This window comes from Dendrobates tinctorius, unplaced genomic scaffold, assembly GCF_039654945.1.
Source record: "Dendrobates tinctorius isolate UK_male_01 unplaced genomic scaffold, ASM3965494v1 ptg000199l, whole genome shotgun sequence".
Taxonomy (NCBI): Eukaryota; Metazoa; Chordata; class Amphibia; order Anura; family Dendrobatidae; genus Dendrobates; species Dendrobates tinctorius.
In genome coordinates, this window is record NW_027361866.1 from 9,941,306 (window position 1) to 9,961,980 (window position 20,675).

The following is a 20,675-nucleotide window of genomic DNA, read 5'->3' on the forward strand; positions in this document are numbered from 1 at the left end:
GGGAGACTGTGACAGCCATCAGCTACCCCTCTGGGACAGTCACAAACATTAAAGCCAACTCTCTCTACTGTTGGGCAGAACACAACATTATCACCAATAATCTCAATTCACATTATATTCCACAACAATACTCGTGTCTTCAAGTGGACGGGTGTGTAGTATGTCCATCTCCTTACATATCAGAGGGCATTGAGGATCTTACCACAATATTTCTTAAATTTGGGGTTGTCTTTAGCATAGCAAGGGAGGTTCTTTGAATATTATTTTTAGACTTAATCTTCGTGTAGGATGCAGTGAGGTTTTTTGGCAGTTTTTCTGAGCACTTCAAGCTGTGGGCTGTAGGTCTCTACCAGACGCTATTATTCTCCTCCTTTTCTCCATATTGAAGTAGCTGACTTCTTGGAATCCTTGTGGCTCTTTTGATCTAACCATCAATAGATGTGGGGTGGCAGCATTGGTTTAAAAATGTCTTTTTAAGATGAGTTACAGGTGCTTCTCACAAAATTAGCATATCATCAAAAAATTCATTTACTTCAGGTTTTCAATACAAAAAGTGAAACTCATATTGCATAGAGTCATTACAAACAGAGTGATCTATTTAAATTGTTTATTTCTGCTAATATTGAGGATCATGGCTTACAGCAAATGAAAACCCAAAAGTCATTATCTCAGTAAATTTGAATACTTTATAACACCACCTTAAAAAATTATTTTAAAATCCGAAATGTTGGCCTACTGAAATGTATGTTCAGTAAATGTATTCAATACTTGTTTGGGGCTCCTTTTGTATCAATTACTGCATCAATGCGGCATGTCATGGAGGCGATCAGCCTGTGCCACTGCTGAGATGTTATAGAAGCTCAGGTTGCTTTGATAGCAGCCTTCAGCTTGTCTGTGTAAGGAGGTTGATGAGATCATGGGTACCTGCATAGCGGGTCCGGAAATAAAAAGGGCTGCATCCTTTCCGGGGGGAAGACAGAGAGGCAGACCTTCCCCTGCTGCCGGGGGGAAGCCTGAGGGAGCTGGACCAACCTCTGGACCCAGGAGGGTGGGGAGAGCCTGAAAAGGGCACACAGCGTCAGAGGCAGAAAAAGAGAAAGTGCGCGAAGCAGGGGAGTCTGGTGCCAGCGGAGTGCAGTGCAGAGGGCAGTACGGTGAAGAGCACGCGGAGTGGTGAGCGGCCCGCTCTGCTTCCCCCACCAGAGAGGACTGGCTTGGCGATGGGCCATATAGAAGGAGTCCCCATTGCCTGCAGAGAGAGCAGTGCAGAGCAGAGTCGTGCCAGCAGAGCAGAGCTGTGCAGAGTAGAGCCGTGAGGAGCAGAGTCATGCCAGCAGAGCAGAGCCAAGCCGGGTGCAGCAGCAGGCAGGGAGAGGAGTGCTCTGTCCGGGGAGCACCAGTGCCACACAGACCAGCGACCGCTGTCACCCACCGTCAACAGCGGAGACCAGAGAGAGAGACGGGCACTGTGTGCCCGGTGACCATCGTAAAGCCAGGTGCCAGATGCTTCAGGATCGTGAGTATCATGCGTGGGCTGCCTGAAAGAGACCGGGAGCATGACCATTATCCACACCCTGACTGTGCTAGAGAATATCTGCCCAGACACGTTTCACCTGACTTTACCAGCGCATGTTTTGCAGAGCCATACTGGGCTTGTATAGGACTGTGGCCCTCACCGTTGTTTATCCACTACAGTATATGGACTAGGGGGCAGTGGAAGGTACCGGAGACTGACCACTGTCACCAGAAGACAGGGTATTGTTGTTTGCCGGACCCCACTAGAAAAGACACCGCGCCTGCCGTTGCCGGCGCTATTAAGTTCGTAGCAGGAGCTAGAGTGTTAGGTCTTCCTAATACGTTTGCTACCAAATTGCCATTATTTGAACTGTTGCACTTCACTTTGCCATTTATACTGTTTAATTCTTTACTTCCCTGCGTGGAGTATTCTTCTGTAAATAAACCTGTTCACCTTTGCTCTGCCTCTCGTCCATCACTGCCTGTGATTTTTACATCTGCATTGTTGGATCTGGTGACTCATCTTCCTCTTGACAATACCCCATAGATTCTCTATGGGGGTAAGGTCAGCCGAGTTTGCTGGCCAATCAAGCACAGTGATACTGTTGTTTTTAAACCAGGTATTGGTACTTTTGGCAGTGTGGACAGGTGCCAAGTCCTGCTGGAGAATGACATTTCCATCTCCAAAAAACTTGTCGGCAGAAGGAAGCATGTAGTGCTCCAAAATTTCCCTGTAGATGGCTCCGCTGACTTTGGTCTTGATAAAACACAGTGGACCTACACCAGCAGGCGACATGGCTCTCCAAATCATCACTGATTGTGGAAACTTCACATTAGACCTCAAGCAGCTTGGATTGTGTGCCTCTCCACTCTTCCTCCAGACTCTGGGACCTTGATTTAAAAATGAAATGCTAAATTTACTTTCATCTGAAAACAACACCTTGGACCACTGAGCAACAGTCCAGTTCTTTTTCTCCTTGGCCCAGGTAAGATGCTTCTGACATTATCTATTGCTCATAAGTGGCTTGAAACAAGGAATGCGACACTTGTAGTCCATGTCCTGGATATGTCTGTGTGTGACAGCTCTTGAATCAATGTCTCCAGCAGCAGTCTACTCTGTTATGAATGGGTCACCAAGGAGGAAAACTAAACAAGCTAAGTCACAGAAAACATGTTTCTGACATTATCTATTGCTCATGAGTGGCTTGAAACAAGGAATGCGACACTTGTAGTCCATGTCCTGGATATGTCTGTGTGTGATGTCTCTTGAATCAATGTCTCCAGCAGCAGTCTACTCTGTTATGAATGGGTCACCGAGGAGGAGAACTAAACAAGCTAAGTCACAGAAAACCAGAGAGGTTGGTAACTTTGCAGATTGCAGACCCCTGATCCTAACCACACAACTAGCAGCAGCCATGGAGCGTTCCTACGATGAATCTAGATGCCTCGTCACAGCTGGAGGACTAAATAAGCCTAAAGCAAGAAAAGAAGAAAAGGGGAAAGCTAAACTGCCCCAGAGCAGACCCAAAAGGAATAGACAGCCCCCACACATGTATTGACGGTGAAACAAGATGAAAACACAAACACAGGCAGGAAAATAGGCTGAGCAAATAATGGGGCCCAAACTAACTAGAAAGGATAGGAAAGGAAAGACACTGTCTGCAATCTGCCCAAAAAACCCTACAAAAATAATGTCCAACACTTCTGAAAACAAAATTAACCCTGAAGTCACTAGACTTCTCCCACTATATCAGCACTCTGAAATATTCTGAGACAGCGCAAAATAGAGGCCAATCTAATAAGGGACAAAAAGCAAATTGGCAAATACAGATAAATAAGAGTGGAAAATGACTGGAACAAAGCTGAAAGCCAAGACCTGAAAAGCCAGAAGGAATCACCAGCACCAGAATAGGGCATCGGCTGTCTTAAATCCAGTCTGAGATTCCAGAGATCCAATCGTTATCCTCATCATCAGGTGGCAGATCTCTACTAATTAAATCAACCTCATTACCTCCTGTTACCACTAGAGGGAGCCCAGAAGGAGAACTCACAACTGGTAGACCAGAAAATGAGTTCACAACACTGCTCCTTGTGAATCTCCCCCAAATTTTTGAATGGCCTTTGCTTAACAATCCTTTCAAGGCTGCGGTTATCCTGGTTTCTTGTGCACCTTTTTCTACCACACTTTTTCCTTCCACTCAACTTTCCATTAATATGCTTGGATACAGCACTCTGTGAACAGCCAGCTTCTTTAGCAATGACCTTTTGTGGCTTATCCTCCTTGTGGATTGTGTCAATGACTGCCTTCTGGACATCTGTCAAGTCAGCAGTCTTCCGATGATTGTGGAGCTTACTGAAACAGACTAAAAGGACCTTTTTAAATGCTTAGGCAGCCTTTGCAGATTTTTTTTTGTTAATTATTCTAATTTACTGAGATGATGACTTTTGGGTTTCCATTGGCTGTAAGCCATAATCATCAACATTAACAGAAATAAACACTTGAACTAGATAACTCTATTTGTAATGACACTATATAATATATGGGTTTCACTTGTTGCATTGAAGAACTGAAATAAATTTACTTTTTGATGATATTCTAATTTTGTGAGAAGCACTTGTAAGTGTTCATCCCTGTCTATTGAGTTGAAGCAGATACGATTACCGTATTTTACGGATTATAAGATGCACTTTTTTCCCCAAAAGTTTGAGGGAAATGGGGGTGCATCTTATAATGCATTTATAATGCTGCTGGGGTGTCCGGCGGTGCTGCCGTGGGGGTCTCCAATGCTACTGCACTGAAATCTCATCTCCCGAGATCTTGGTGCTGAGATCTCCATCTGTGCATGCGCCACCCCCACGTGGCCATTTTCCTGGAGTCCACCGCTTTGGAAACCACTGAACTGCAAGGGCTCTGGCCTTCCACAAAGTGTTGGAAGAGCCCCCCACAGCAGCACCAGAGACCCCCGCAGCACCACCAGGCACCCGCAGTGCCTGAAACCCCGCAGCACCGGACACCTGTAGCGGCGCACTGCATATCGGACTCCCCCTCATCCCAGCATGCGGCCTGCAGCATATACCCATGCCTGCGTCCTCCAGCAGCGACCCTTGGACCCCGCTTCACCACAATCACCATCCCTGGTAAGCAGTAAGACGCATGGATTATAGAAAACACCACCATTTTATTACATACATTTTTTTTTCAAATTTTTCTCCTCAAAATTTGGGGTGTGTCTTATAATTCGGAGCGTCTTATAAATCGAAAAATATGGTATATCTGATGGCCTGGCTGTAGACAATGAACTTTTTAAAGTGTTTCAGGAGGAAGCGGTCTGTTTTCTGCAGCCCTGGGGGCTACAGTGCTTGGACTGGAGGCCACGTTGTGCCGGCCATCAGCCCTTTAATTGCTCCAGTCACAGTGAGCATGTGCTGTGTGATTTGCATACATGTGATGATGTGCCCGCTAGACTTGTTAAGGCCCCGTCACACACAGCGAGATCGCTGATTTTGTGATGCAACAACGATCTCGCCAGCGATATAGCTGAGTGTGACATGCATCAGCGACCGGCCCCACCTCCGAGTATCGCTGATCATGCTCTATTATCCTGGGCCATGTTTTGATCGTTGGTCTCCAGCTGGACAGCACGCATCGCTGCGTGTGGCAGCGGGAGACCATCGATCAGCAAGCTCCCAGCACTGTAAGCAGACGCTGGGAGCTGGTATCCAAGGTAAATATCAGGTAACTAAGCGTGTGCGTCGCTTAGTTACCTGCTATGTACCTTGGATACCTGCGTGCTCACGCTGGGAGCTGGTATCCAAGGTACACAGCAGGATACTAAGTGACGCGCGCTTAGCTACCCGATATTTACCTTGGATACCAGTGTCCTCGCTGGTCCTGATCGCTGATGAGTCTGCCTGTTAGACAGCTCACCAGCGATCATGTAGCGAGGCACCAGCGATCCTGACAAGATCGTATCATTGTCGGGATCGTTGTTGCATCGTTTAGTGTAATGGCAAGTTTAGACTTCTAATCAATAAAAATGTGAAATGAGAGAAGCTGGACAAATCTAGTCTGCATGATTAGGCAATCTTTCGTCCCAAGACTGGACAATCCCTTTAAACATAAAAATCTGATTTAAAACAATAGGAAATTTGTCACATTCCCTTTACTAGAGGTGAGCAATACCACACAACTCATTGAAAGGCATGGTGGAGTGTTGGAATTTATTTTAGTGCATGTATATGCTTATGTGCAGTAATTTGTAATACTGAACTTTTCCTTTTTTCTTAGTAAGTTCTAACAGGTCTTATAACACATAACAGCCCTTTGCTGGTGGATATCCCTAAAATCCTACAAAAAAACTGTGCAATAAAGACAAAAAATAAAAAATTTAAAAATTAATTTCATTGAATTATAATAGAAAGTAAAATAAAAGATATACAGCTGAATCAAAATGGAGCACGTTTGAAAAATATATATAAATTTCATATAATGAAGAAAATAACATGGTAAAAAAAGCCACAGTAGCCATAATTAGTACATAAATTAATCAATATCACCGGGAGCTGGAAGATTTGATTTAGGTAAATAAGCCGTTGTACCTATACCTAATATTTCGGCACCTTATTTATTACCTTGTATATTGCACTGCAGCACTTTTTGTATTGTCTGTGGCAAGGCATTACTTTGGATTAACTCTTGGTATTCTGTTGTAGCACTTTCTTCATTTGCACTACAGCACTTTTTTTTTTACACCACAGTGCATAATATTTTGCACTCCGTCACTTTGTGAGAGTAATTTAGGTTTTGCTTTTTCTTTGCCATTTTGCACTAAAATGTTTTTTTTAATATCAACAGTATTGCACTTGTGTTACCTTTTTAATGCTGTGCATAATTATTTTGGTATTATTAAGGTGCATTCTTTGACATCTGTACAATATATTTTTATTTATTCAATTATTCGGTAGCGTGGTCAAGATTTTGTATGATATATAGCCATATTTTACATGATATTGATTACGTTTATATTAATTATGGCTATTGTGGCTTTTTTTGCTGTGTTATTTTCTTCATTATATGAAATTTATATATATATATATATTTTCAAACATGTTCCATTCTGATTCAGCTGTATATCTCTTATTTTACCTTCTATTATATTCAATAACATTTTTTTAATTATTTTTATTTTTTGTCTTTATTGCACAATTTTTTTTGTAGGATTTTGTTAATTTTGTGCTTGACAGATCATTTTATGTACAATTGGTTTCATTTCTGATAATGGTGGATATCCCCTAAGTACACTTTTGTTTTTAGCATATACATAAGTGTGCAGTTTCAGCCACTAAAAGAGACATATAAAACGTACTGTCACATGAAGCTCTTGTATTTAAAGCGAAACACCTATAGAAAAAGAAAGAGCACAAACGCTATAGTTTCCTGTAAACACTAGCTTTATTACAGATTTGGCACCTTTTTTTCTGACCTTGGGAAACAAAGAAATCTCAGTAAAGGTAATTGTCACACTTTAGTTTTGATACACAACTGTATAAGAAGAAATATAAAATATTTGCAATGCACAACAAGTATAATCTTTACAATATTATGTCCTAAATATATGTATTATTATTAGGGCAGTTTAGCGAACACTTATAAGAACATAATAATAATAACAAATAGTTTCTAGGGCCTTGTTCATGGCTGTAACGGTAACTGACAGAGGTTTGCAGCAGATGACTAGACATCAAGACTTTTCCAGGTCTGAAGTGATAATGTTCACCTAAAATTTAGTCATTCATTTCTGCAGCTTTATAATGGTCATAATCAATAATAAAAATGAAAAAATATTTCCATTATAAACATTGCAAGCTTATACAATGAATAGCTAAAAAGCATGGTATCCTTTTTCTTTAGCCATGTACATCATGATTAAGAGAGGCCACTTTACCTTTTGGCAGTGATTAAATCATTCTTTTAAAAAAAAATGTCAATATCTATAACTAGAGGTGTAACTCGCGTCTTCTGGGTCCAGCGTAAATTTGAGCGGGGTCTCCCTCCACAGCATACTATTAGTCAGTGCCCAGCTGACATACTTTATTACAGAACCTCCCACTTCCTTTATGCAGTATACACTCAGCTGGCATTGGCACACTTTACTACAATACCCCATAGACACCCCCAGGCACAGCAGACAGTCAGCACACTTTATAAAACAGTCACAAGCACTCACGGTGCTGCACTCCAGAAGAGCCCAGCATGGTGCATAAGGCTAATCAGGCAAAAGTTCTCACCACTGCAATTTCATCAGTTTGGCAACTTGTTGAAGAGAATTAGTATTTTAACTGCAGAGGAGCACCCCAACACCTAAACTGAGCATGTCAACTTCACAAGCATGCTCACTACACATGGGAGGTGAGACACAACTAATGTTAGTTCTGCATATTGTTATATGAACCCGCCACACCAGGTTGCACCTATTATTGCTACACCCTTGCCTATAACCATATGGTAAAACATTACAGATTTTTTTTTTTTTGTATGTTGAAAGTTTTTCTAGGCCACCAGCTGAGATTATCTGCAATGTAAAGGTTGGATAAAACATGGAAATATGGTCCACCATAGTGTCTATAAATGTAATCAAGAGAGATAAAGGGGATACAATATTACAATTTTTTTCATAGTTACAATTCACATTAAGGAAACTTCTGATACCAGGAAGAACAATCATAAGGTAAAAAGTCACATGTGTGGTCAAGACTTCTGGCATCGTAGCATTGAAACAGAAATGATTGACATTTTTTTGTAAAATATTTGGAATACATATTTTCAAACAACGGCAAGTTCTTAAGACTAACAAGTGTCAAGTCTATGGAAGCTTCTTGGAGGTTACGGCAAGTATGCCAGCAATGCAGCAGCAGGGGCAACGAGTTTCAGTAAGTAAATAGTATTGATGTCATATCTGCTGAACAGACAGAAAATCCTGGGATGAGTAATAAGGATTCTGCATCCATAATACAGAAAGAATTGTTTCTATGCAAGATGCAAATTGAAAAGTTTTCGTTGATTCAGATCGGCGTTTGCATCCAAAATACAGAAAAGCCTCATTTGTTCTGAGGTCGGGTAGAAGGCCATGCCAATGGATCATCATCACTTTATCCTCTTAGTTCCCGTTTCCTCATGCGTTTTAGGAAATCTCCTGTGGGCGATGTTAAGGAAATCTTCCACTGCATCAAGACAGATCAGTCGGTCCTGTGTATGGAAACAAACAGTTAGAATGTTATTTCCAGCTTCGTAGATCACCATTAGTAGCATGAGATTACCATTATATAGAGGTATCTCTCTGGCAGATCCCACCCAGCTGGGAAGATGGTTGTATCATCCGCAAGTCTCAGGAGGAGCTCCATTGCCTTCTTCATATTTTTAGGGTTACTGATAGTACTTTGCTTTGTAACAGACAAGAGGGATTCAGCCTCTTTCTGGAAACCTGGAATAATAATAATAATAGAAAAAAAAACAGTTGAAATTTTGAATAGTATATGTATATACCAATGGCGCTAAAGCGTACAACCACAGAGCACAAAGCGGCAAGTATTAGGACAACACACCACTCACATTGTCTCCATAAAAATAATAATAAATAAACCTTGTATAGACTTGCGCTAATTGAATGTGTCCTGGTTAAAAACCCAAAATTGAAAGGAAATATCTTATGAAGAGATCTGTTACCTTTACTGGAGCTAAAACTGGCGAGCACGGAGAAGAGTCTTCAGAATACAGATAAATTTCCAGGTCCTTCCCAAAGATACTCCCCGACACAGCAATATAAAAAGTTACTGGAGCTAAAAGGTGCTACCTCCTAGCATGCTGCCGTCCCGGCAGGTGACTGGCGTGCAGCTGGAGGTATGTATCGGCAGGCTGTAGAAGTACCAGCCGCCGCTTGCAAAAGCAGGCCTGCAAGGTTCGAAAACGCTGAAGGACCTTGCGTGACGTCACAGTCACGTGGGAGGTCACGTGACAGGCAAAAAAGCGCTATGAGGCGCTGAAGGGGCCAGAATACAATGGCAAATCCTACGCGTTGCGGAATTCACTGACTCCTTCTTCAGGGATGGCCCCCTGGGACAAGAGTAACCCTTATATAGCCTCCAGTATATAGCCTCCAGTGACAAAGCATCATATTATACATTAAAAGCAAATAGCTCAATTTCGCTATTTAAACCATTTGGGATCAGAGTATTCAATTCAAATATCCATTTAGAAAGTAAATGGATATTTGAATTGAATACTTTGATCCCAAATGGTTTAAATAGCGAAATTGAGCTATTTGCTTTTAATGTATAATATGATGCTTTGTCACTGGAGGCTATATACTGGAGGCTATATAAGGGTTACTCTTGTCCCAGGGGGCCAACCCTGAAGAAGGAGTCAGTGAATTCCGCAACACGTAGGATTTGCCATTGTATTCTGGCCCCTTCAGCGCCTCATAGCGCTTTTTTGCCTGTCACGTGACCTCCTACGTGACTGTGACGTCACGCAAGGTCCTTCAGCGTTTTCGGACCTTGCAGGCCTGCTTTTGCAAGTGGCGGCTGGTACTTCTACAGTCTGCCGATACATACCTCCAGCTGCACGCCAGTCACCGGCCGGGACGGCGGCATGCTAAGAGGTAGCACCTTTTAGCTCCAGTAACTTTTTATATCGCTGTGTCGGGGAGTATCTTTGGGAAGGACCTGGAAATTTATCTGTATTCTGAAGACTCTTCTCCGTGCTCGCCAGTTTTAGCTCCAGTAAAGGTAACAGATCTCTTCAGAAGATATTTCCTTTCAATTTTGGGATTTTAACCAGGACACATTCAATTAGCGCAAGTCTATACAAGGTTTATTTATTGAAATTTTGAATAGTAACTACAGGTATGCAAGCAGTATTGAACTACGAGGTATGTGGAGGTGTGAATGTGTGTCTGTGTCCATGTGCGAGTGTCCTGTGAGCCGTTTATGCCACTAGGTGGAAGTATTGCTCCATCTGAGGATGTATGATAAAATTTACAAGTTATGTGTGAGGCCCGAATTACATTCATACATTCTTATACCTCGTATGTCTCTGTTTGGGAACGAACACACATGCATAAAACTAAACTGCCACCAAATACATAATCTAACATGGCCAAATATAATTATATGGAATGCAGTACCTACTGCAGTTAGAGGGAAGAAAATTTGGGGTCATCCTCATGTTGAGGGAAGTAATGTACGGTGATTAATGTTTCTGTATTTTTGGACCATAACCAGTCCATATGTAATAATAATCTATTGATATGTTTGTTACTACTACTTTGTGATATATTGATACTGATCCATGACTGGGTTTCTTTCTGTGAGACAAGACTCACACTGAGACAACTCTGGGCAAAGCACATATGCAGTGCACTGGTTTATGCTTTGAGTTAGGGCTCATGCAGACAACTGTGCAAATCGGTCCAATCTCAGACCGCAATGCACAGACTGGCCGAAGCTCCCTGATAGGAGATCTACAGCTCGTAGAAATATATGGAGCTGTCATGCTCCTGTCGAGAGAGTCGGGGTCAGCCCTTGCATTGTGGTCCGAGATCGGACCGGTTAGCATGGATGTCTGCATGAGTGCTAATGCTGAGTCATTCCAACTCTGCTACAGCTTTGGGGTTAAAGTGGTTGTCCAATAAAAACAAGTTCTAGCAGAATAGGTGATAACTTTCTGACTGGTGAGTGTCCCACAGCTCAGGATTGGCAGATCAGGGAACTTTTCTACATGTTACAAATTGGCACAGCAAAGCCACGCCATTCATTCTCTATGAAACTGCCACAAAAAGCTGATCACAGTGGTTGGCAGCCCTATAGGGAATGAATGTAGCAGTGGTGGAGCATGTCCATTCCAATGTGGGAAAAAGTGCCCATCTGTATGGGTCCTATCAGTTGGACCACCACCAAATCAACAAGTTATCACCTATCCTGTGGATAGGAGGAGCGGTAATCAGTGAGGCTGCGCAGAGTCCCTGGCTGATCGGAGGTGAACTAATGAGCATGGGAAAAAGTTCAGAAGCTTTCCCACACTTATTAGTTCATCTCCAGTCAGCCAGGGAGGCTGCGCAGAGATGAACTCATTCATTCTGCAGTGGTTTACAGTGGGGCCGTTCGTATTAGCATCGGTCCCCGTTGTAAACCAGTTAACCCCTTGTGATGGATTGCAGTGGGGGACCTGACTGAACAGTGGAGAGGTATGTATCTTGTTGTTTCTTTATTTTCTTTTTTTTACAGAACCATGGCTTTTTTGGATTAGCAGATTAATAAATGTGGTCAAAAACTTGGTGTGATTATTTCATTAAAAGAATTTTTAATTAATATGTGTGTGTGTGTGTGTCTTTTTTTAACCCTTTTCTATTTTAGGGTTAATAATGGATAGGTGTCTTATTGACACCTCTCCATTATTAACCTGGCTTAATGTCACCTTTCAATAGCAAGGTGACATTAACCCATTATTATTAATCCATTAGCCACCGCTACAGGGCAGTGGGAATAAAGAGGCTAAGTGCCAGAAAAGGTGCATCTTATAGATGCGCCTTTTCTGGGGTGGCTGGGAGCAGATTTTTTTTAGCCGGGGGGGGGCAAAAACAATGGTCCCTCTCTAGGCTATTAATATCTGCCCTCACTCACTGGCTTTCCCTCTCTGGTCGAGAAATTACCGCGGGAGCCCATACAATTTTTTTCAACTAATTAACCCCTTAAGTTAACACTTACATGTCCCAAATTTTACACCCATACCCTAATCTAATTATTAGGCAAAGACTTATAAAAAACTAAATTAAAGGTAATGGTTTACTGTATGTAAACCATGTGTCATTTCATGTCGGGTTTTGTAATGATTTTACAGAAGCCGGCAATTAATTTTGTGGCTATTCTGCTATGTAGAACTCTATGAAATATATATATATATATATATATATATATATATTCTGTGTGTATATATCTATTCTTTTGATTCTTTATTAAAGGGACTCTGTCACCCCTTTTTTGAGATATCATATAATGATATAATTCAATTGTGTGTCAAATAAGGATTCTCTTAGTACTTTTGTTTCCCCCTGACCACGCACCTTTCATGCATAAATACCTTTTTATATCGGTTCAGATGTATGTAAACTGCCACGGTTCGGTCCGATGGGCGGGGCTTATTCAACAGCTCCCCCCCTCCCTGTCTTGCTCTTCACAAGAAGAAATGCATAGAGCAAGAAAGGGAGGGGGGGGGAGCAGGTGAATAAGCCCCGCCCAGCGGACCAGACCGTGGCAGTTTACATACATCTGAACCGATATAAAAAAGGTATTTATGCATGAAAGGTGCGGGGTCAGGGGGAAGCAAAAGTACTAAGAGAATCCTTATGTGACACACAACTGAATGATATCATTATATGATATCTCAAAAAAGGGGTGACAGATTCCCTTTAAACATGTCAGTGTGATTTTACTGTATCGCAAAATGAATTGCTGGCTTTTGCTAAATGACACCGATGCGCATTTCTCGCAAGTCACACTTGTGGTTCGTGTGTAATCCAACTTGCATTGGCGAGTCAGGGCCGATAATCGGTGACAATCGCAGCATGCTGTGATTTTCTCAGCCTGATTAAAACGGGCGAGAAAAAAAAAAAAAATCGGATGATGGGAGCTGCCCCATAGATTAACATTGGGACGAGTGCAATGCAATGTTTTATCGCATTGCTCTTGTCCGTTTTTCTTGCTAGTGTGACTCCGGCCTTATACCGAGTCACTTGCAATGTGATGAAGGCCTCAGCAGATGGAGCGTGTACACCAGAAATGGCAGAGAGGCGCTGTTCAGTGTTTACAATTTAGAAAGCCCAGAGATCTGTTGTTCTTTGGATGAAGGAAGATAAGAAATAAAATAATACAAAGTGGCATCCTAGCAGACAGCAAGGTTACCCTCACAGTAATTTTAGTTGCAGATCTGTGGTTACGATACTAAATATCAGCAAGTGACCGACATGAAATTCCATCAGTGTAATGGAGAGCAGTCAGCTGGTAAGATAATAACCTGGAGAGCAGCAACCAGGATAGGGTCATAAGACAACAAGTAAGGTAGGTGAGCAACCTATTGGGGCTGCAGAAGAGCCTGAAGAATAATTGTGCCTCTATAGAGGAGTGTTTCTGCAGTATAAGGCTAGTTTCACATTAGCGTTTTTTTGCGCAGCGCATCGTGCGCACCTATGTTTAACATGACGTGCGCATGGTCTTGCGCACACTTGCGTTTTCGTGCGCATGCGTTTTTTTGTCTTTTGCGCCAGGCACGCCAGACGCAACATGTTGCATTTTTTGGTGCGCCCTGTCTCGGCAAAAAAACGCATGCGCACGCTTGCGCACGGAATGCGCAAAAACAACACATTGAAGTCTATGGTAACGCATGCGTGCGCATGGTCTTGCGCACGGTTGCATTTTTTTGCGCATGCGTTTTTGAGTGAAACAAGTCTAGAATGTTCTCTAGACAATGGAAAAAATGTCACACCTAAAAACGCATGTGCATAAAAAACGCAAACGCATGCAAAAACGCATGTAAAACGCAAGCAACGCTGCGTTTTTTTGACGCATCAGCGTGCGCATGACGTTAAAAAAACGCGCGTTTGTTTTGCGTTTTTCTTTGCGTTTTTTATGCGCACGATGCGCTGCGCAAAAAAACGCTAATGTGAAACTAGCCTAACTCAGTGAAAGACGTCTCACCAAGGCACGGTGAGTGAGCGGATAAAGAAAGAAGGTATAGGTGGTCTCAAATTGGTGCACAACATTTCATTGAGGGAAGAACAGAGCTGTTGAAAACATTTCCAAAAATTGTGCCCGTTTACTGTAGCGTTCCAAGACATAAACCTCCATATTGCAAGAAATGTGAAAAAAGTTCAATATTGTGTCATGTTGTCCTGTCATGTGTCTTGTCAGGGAGCCAGTTAGTCTCCAGTCTCCTATGTTTCTTCCCTACCCTGGTCTTACATGGCAAAAGTTACACACAGTTGAGTATCTTCCATGTTTTAGTGCTGTACAATGTGTGTGAATACAATTTTATAGACCCTATACACCCCCACAATATTAGGCGATGTGACAAAAATCTTTTTGCGACCAAATCTTAGTGCATTTTGCTTCACTTTTAGAAACTGGCTTAAGCTGATAGAGAATGAAGATCACAGGAGTCTTATTCTAAACAAGGAGAATAAGGGTTGTATAGATTGTATACGGTGGGCCACAAGGAGACCATAATTTCCCTTGTGTGGTTTGAACAGTGTAATATTTATTGGGTCTCATTCATCACAATCATAATGTAAAACTACGGTTTTTGCCAGGGTTGTTAATCGTCCAGAAGTTTCAGGACAGTCCGCAAAAATTGGACTTTTTTACCTGCCCGTAATAAAAAAAGGCTTTTTTTTAAAGTTGAAGCAACTTATACTGATTATTTTGATTGATCATCATCCTTTTAAAGTTCATTGTGAATGCCACTAATATCAGAATTAGGAGCTGCAGACATGTATTACTTATAATCATAATGATTTAGTGTGGTTTTCCAATCTGGCAACCTCCAAATAAACTTTATCCACCCTTTATCCTCTGGTTTAAAAAATCTGGTCTTACATTGGGATTCAGTGGATTGCTTCCACAAGAGGGCTGCTGTCTGGGAGTTTGAACTAGAAGCTACAATGGGTTTATTAAGGGAGCCCTGCCCATTTCTCCCAGCAGAGAGCCAAATACCTACCAGCTCATTGCAGCAAAACACAAGTGAATAGCACATGGTTTCAAAACTAGTCTAAGCTTTCTGAAACTTAAACACCCACCAGTGACCAGCAGGAACTGTAGTGTTACTGTGATGCAGCCTAGTAACCAGGGTAGGGGTTACAGCAGCATATTCAGACACTGATGAGAGAGGAGTTGTGTGTGGAAATGAGAGAAGGCTATAAGCAGGTAACAAGTTCTTAAGTAATAAAGTGTCAAGGAGCTTACTTGCCTACCGCAAGCATAATCTATACAAGATAAGCAGTCCAAGTATATCCAGACAGAATGTCATAATGAAGATTTACCGGATTTTTCGGACTATAAGACAGACCGGACCATAAGACGCACCCCAAATTTTCAGAAGGAAAATAGGGAAAAAAAAATGGGTCAAATGGGGGTCCATCTTACTGTCCTGAATTCAGCTTACCGGGGGGAGGAGATTGGCAGCGGAGTCACGGGGGGTGCTTGGTGGTCCGGCGATGATTTGACCTAGACTGGTGTGCAGGTTTGGTGGTGCTTGGCGGTGCGGGGGGCTACGGGGACATTTTGTGAAAGCCCAGAGCCCCCGCACATTCATTTGTGCGATGCGGTGGTCTCTGGGAAATTCCATCCCAGTCTGGTGCTGCAGGGCGATGATCTTGCTCCAATCCCAGCCTGGTGCCGCTGGTGCTGCAGGGTCAGTGGTGCTCCATGGTGCGCAGTGGTCCTGGGTCTATGGCGACATTTTGTGAAAGCCTGAAGCCCCTGCACGTCTATTTCCTCGATGAAGTGGCCTCCGGGAAAATGGCCGCAGGAGGTGGCGCATGCACAGATTGAGATCTTGCAACGAGATCTCGTCCCAAGATCTCGGGAGATGAGATCCCGGAGCCGAGATCTCAGTTTGTGCATATGCCACAGCATGGATGCAATAGAAGTTCGGGGGCTCTGGGCTTTCATAAAATGTCACCTGAGTTCCCCGCACCACCACGCACCACCAAACCTGCCGCAAGAGGCTGGGAGCAAGATCACTGCCCTGCAGTGTCGGACCACTGGAAGAATCGCCCAATTCCTGCTGCCACAACGCTAACTGTAAGTACATTCTGACTATAAGACGCACCCGTTTCCCCCCCCAAATTTTGGGGTGAAAGAATGCGTCTTATAGTTTAAAAAAATATGGTATATTTCACAGAAAAAAAATAAGATTTGGGAGACATCAGTGGTTGATACTTTTTAATAGCTAACTGAAATGTCGGTAACAAATTGCAAGCTTTCGAAACTACTCAGGTCACTTCATCAGGCATAGAATAACACAAAATCTGAAGAGTCACATATTTATGCACAACAGAGGATAGGAATGATGACATAGATAAGACAAGTGATGTGAAGCAGAACTGTCATTTTTGGAGAGGGATAAACAATTATCACCGTATTTATTGGAACAGTTCATAGATAAGGAGTGTGAAAGTTTTATTGTACTGTGATTGAAGTCTGGTCCATGATTGCGATGCCCCAAAAAGTCTGAGGAGCACATTCCTTAGTTGATACATGCAAATTGTCTCTTCAGAGAGGAAGAGGACTAGAACTCTAGTGCCTTCTATTGGAAGTAGAAATCCTAAAAGTCAATGTTGACCCTTTAATGAGCCTTGTTACATGACTTAGGATAAAAGCCAAACCAGAATCTCAATTTGCAGACCCTGTGTTTCAGTGTACTGCCCCTCATTAATGCAAAGTGTCAGATCTGGTTTGGCGGCATGAGAGGCTTCTGACCGGAATGCAAGAAGTATCGTTTCTCCTTGCGAAGAGTGACATGTTAAGCATGCCGAGATGAGAAGACTTAAAGCTGCAATGCTCATCTAGGAAATATGCAAATTTAGAGATAATTTGCATATTTCCCAGAGGAGCATTGCGGATTTAAGTCTCCTCATCTTAGCATGCTTAACATGTCACTCTCCGCAAGGAGAAACAATACTTTTTGGATCTTAGTTGATACAGAGACAATTCCATGCGCAAATTCATTTCTGCCCTGAGTGTGTCAAAAGATGTCATAAGTCAAACTGTCAAACTGGAGCAAGTTCAGAAAAGAGCGACCAGAATGGTGACGGGTCTGCAAACCCTGTCTTATGAGGGAAGGTTGCAGGATTTGGGAATGTTTAGCTTGCAGAAGAGAAGACTGAGAGGATACTTAGTAGCTGTCTACAAATATCTCAAGGGCTGTCATATTGTAGAAGGATCATCTTTATTCTCATTTGCACAAGGAAAGACTAGAAGCAATGGGATGAAACTGAATGGGAGGAGACACAGATTAGATATTAGAAAAAACTTTTTGACAGTTAGAGTGATCAATGAGTGGAACAGGCTGCCATGAGAGGTGGTGAGTTCTCCTTCAATAGAAGTCTTCAAACAGAGGCTGGACAGACATCTGTCTGGGATGAATTAGTGAATCCTGCTTTGAGCAGGGGGTTGGACCAGATGGCCCAGGAGGTCCCTTCCAACTCTACGATTCTATGATTCTATTAGTTTACACTCCCAGACTTTTCTGTCTCAGAGATTTGAAGTTAACTTTTTATACTACTAATTAAACTAGTACTAGTGATCAGGGAAACAAAATGTTTGGCCACATGTAGATCTAATGTTTTTTTTTATTGTGTGGCAATGAGAATTTATCCTTGTTCTAAGTTTTTGCCCGGTTTACCCCACATAGAGAGCTCCAGCTGGACATTTGATACATATAATTAAGTACATCACATTAGATGTGATGCAGTTGAAATTACCTGGGATCTTTATCTTGTCTGTGGTCATTAAAAAATTGAAAAAAATTGCATTTTTTGGGTTGTAGGGAAAGGTGATGAAATTCTTACAAAATCTCAGGTACTTTCAGCTGCATCACATTTTATATGGTGTACTTATTTATATGCACCAAATGTCCTGCTGAGTTTCTGTATGTGGGGGAGAGAGGGCAAAAACTTAGTACAAGGATAAATTCTCATTGCCACACAATAACAGAAAAAAAAAGAATAGATCTACATGCGGCCAAATATTTTTGTATCACTGGTCACAACATATTGGACTTGAAATTACTGGTATTAAAAGGTACTTCAAATCTCATAGAGACAGAAGAGTCTGTGAGTATAAACTTATGATAACCTTTGACACACTCAGTGCAGGAATGAATGTGTCGCATGGATTTAGGTCTTTCTATATCAACCTGACCTCAATCACAGGACAATACAATTTTCACATGTTCCAGATATATAAATGGTTTCAATATTTATGGCCACAACTGTTTATCCCTTTCCAAAAATGACAGTTCTGCTTCACGTCACTTATTTTATCTATTATTCTTGCACTCTGTTGTGTATAAATCTGTAACTCTTCAGATTTTGTGTTATTCTATATCTGATGGAGACCAGAGTAGTCTCGAAAGCTTGCACTTTGTTACCATCTTTTCAGTTAGCCATTAAAAGGTATCAACCACTGAGGACTCTCAAATCTTAATATGTTTCTATCTTGCAATTTTCGCACTGGCCACTGGATCCTTCCTTCCTTCACTCTTTCCCTTCCTTTCTTCAACACACATACACAGCCACAATGGTCAGTGTTAAAGGGGTAGCAGGGTCCGCTGTGATTTCACCTATTGAAATTGGCTGTAAATAGGGACTTTACTGGTTATTGTAATCCTGATTGTAATTCTGATAATATGGAACCATGATGTAAACTCTTCCTGAGAGGATGGAACTTAGGAGTCTAAAAAAGCCTCGGTGTGAAAATTGCAAGATAAAACCTTTTTTATCATAATAAAGATCGTGATAGCTTTTATATCATCAAAACACCTATGCTGGCATTTAAATAAGAGGCAAGTATCACTATTGATGCACAAAAGTGACCAGCATAATTCAGGTGTGATGGTGGAAGATTTGGTTGGGGAAACAAAATAGAGTTGATTTCCATGGAATCTGAGTATATATTTTTTATCAAAACTTACACAATTATAGAGCCTCAAGCCCAGCATAAGCCAATATGCACAAATGTATAATATAAAAATATATCTTTTATTAGAAGTCATATAAAAACACAATAATCACAGTAATTACAGATGAAGTAATTTTTAGAGGAAACAAAAATGACACCTGAAACCCACTCAAAAATGGACACTTGTCAAAGCTCCAACCAATCCTAAAGGAGCTATCAGAGAAGGAAAGTGATAAGCTCAGTAGACATACTGCAAAATTGAATTAATGTTCCACTATCTCCAAAGCAATCCATGCCATAATGTATATTTTTATTATTTTCAAGTGAAACCATGAACACTAAAGAGGCTCTATAATTGTGCAAGTTTCGATTATGTAGGGAGTTGCCCATTCCGCTGGTGGAATATGAAGATTCTTGTTACCCATTGTGTCGGCTAAATTAAATATATATTTTTTATATGTAATTATCTATTTCTACACACACCCATCCAAACCTTCCCAAAATATTTATGTTTTACTTTATTTTATTGGAACATACCCAAATCTTCAAGAATCCGTCTCCACCTGGATCTTACTTCTCTTCTTGCTTGCCTTAGAGTATAAATTTCATAGTTGAGTTTTTGCCATTCCTAGATAGAGATTACAAAGTAAATACAATTATTTCTAGTAAGCTGATGAAAGAGGAGATGTGCATCACTAACACTGTTTTCTCAAAGAAAAGCGCCCAGTAGATCTGTGTAAAAACATTATATATCATTAGTAGATTGTATCACATACCTTTAGATTCACTCATATGGGTGGCGCTTTTTACCCCGGCAGTCATGCTTCTGTTCAAATTTCTTCACGGCCATCACATTGTAATTGAATTGTAATTGAATGCCGTGAGTTGCCTCTGAGATCCCGTGCTTGTGCACAGCCCATCGGCTTCCTGGGCATGCGCACTGAATCTTGGTGTAGGACCCCAGCTTCTTTCCCCTTGTACGCATGGTGCGGTGCCGTTGTGCAACAGTGGCCACATAGTTTGTGAGTGCGCTGCTATGCGGGTCACTGTTTCTCCCATAGAGCATGTGCACATGGGAAAAGAAACTGGGGATATACACCCAGATTCAGTATGCCAATGGGCAGTGCGCAAGCGCGGGATCTCTGAGGCAGTTGCCATGACGTCAGGCACCTCACGGCATTCAATCACAATGCAGTGGGCGTGAACAGCTTTGAAAAGGACAATTACTGATCGTGACTGAACAGGTGAAAAGCATCACTCCAATGATTGAATATAAAGGTATGTGATGCAATCTACTAATGATCGAATAGTGAAATATTCGGATTCGTGAAATTTGTACCGAATAACTAATCCAGTGTAAGTCAATGGGAAAGCTGAATATTTTTCTGCTGGACCCAACAAACAGGTCTGGGGGCCTGAAAAAAATGCTG

The 20,675-nt window shown here is 41.8% G+C and overlaps 1 protein-coding gene across 6 annotated transcripts in view; it reads right to left on the minus strand.

Moving 5' to 3' along the window:
• Positions 1-6,948: 6,948 nt before the first annotated feature.
• Positions 6,949-20,675, minus strand: part of MREG (melanoregulin) — a 213,802-nt gene continuing 200,075 nt past the window's right edge. For all 6 annotated transcript variants that reach the window (XM_073553231.1, XM_073553232.1, XM_073553230.1 and 3 more), the window contains 3 exons: positions 19,783-19,873; positions 8,833-8,996; positions 6,949-8,761 (listed from right to left, as the gene is read on the minus strand). In XM_073553231.1, coding sequence (XP_073409332.1) covers positions 8,660-8,761; positions 8,833-8,996; positions 19,783-19,873 — 357 coding nt within the window. In that variant the 3' untranslated portion in view covers positions 6,949-8,659. The remainder of the gene's footprint in view (positions 8,762-8,832; positions 8,997-19,782; positions 19,874-20,675) is intronic.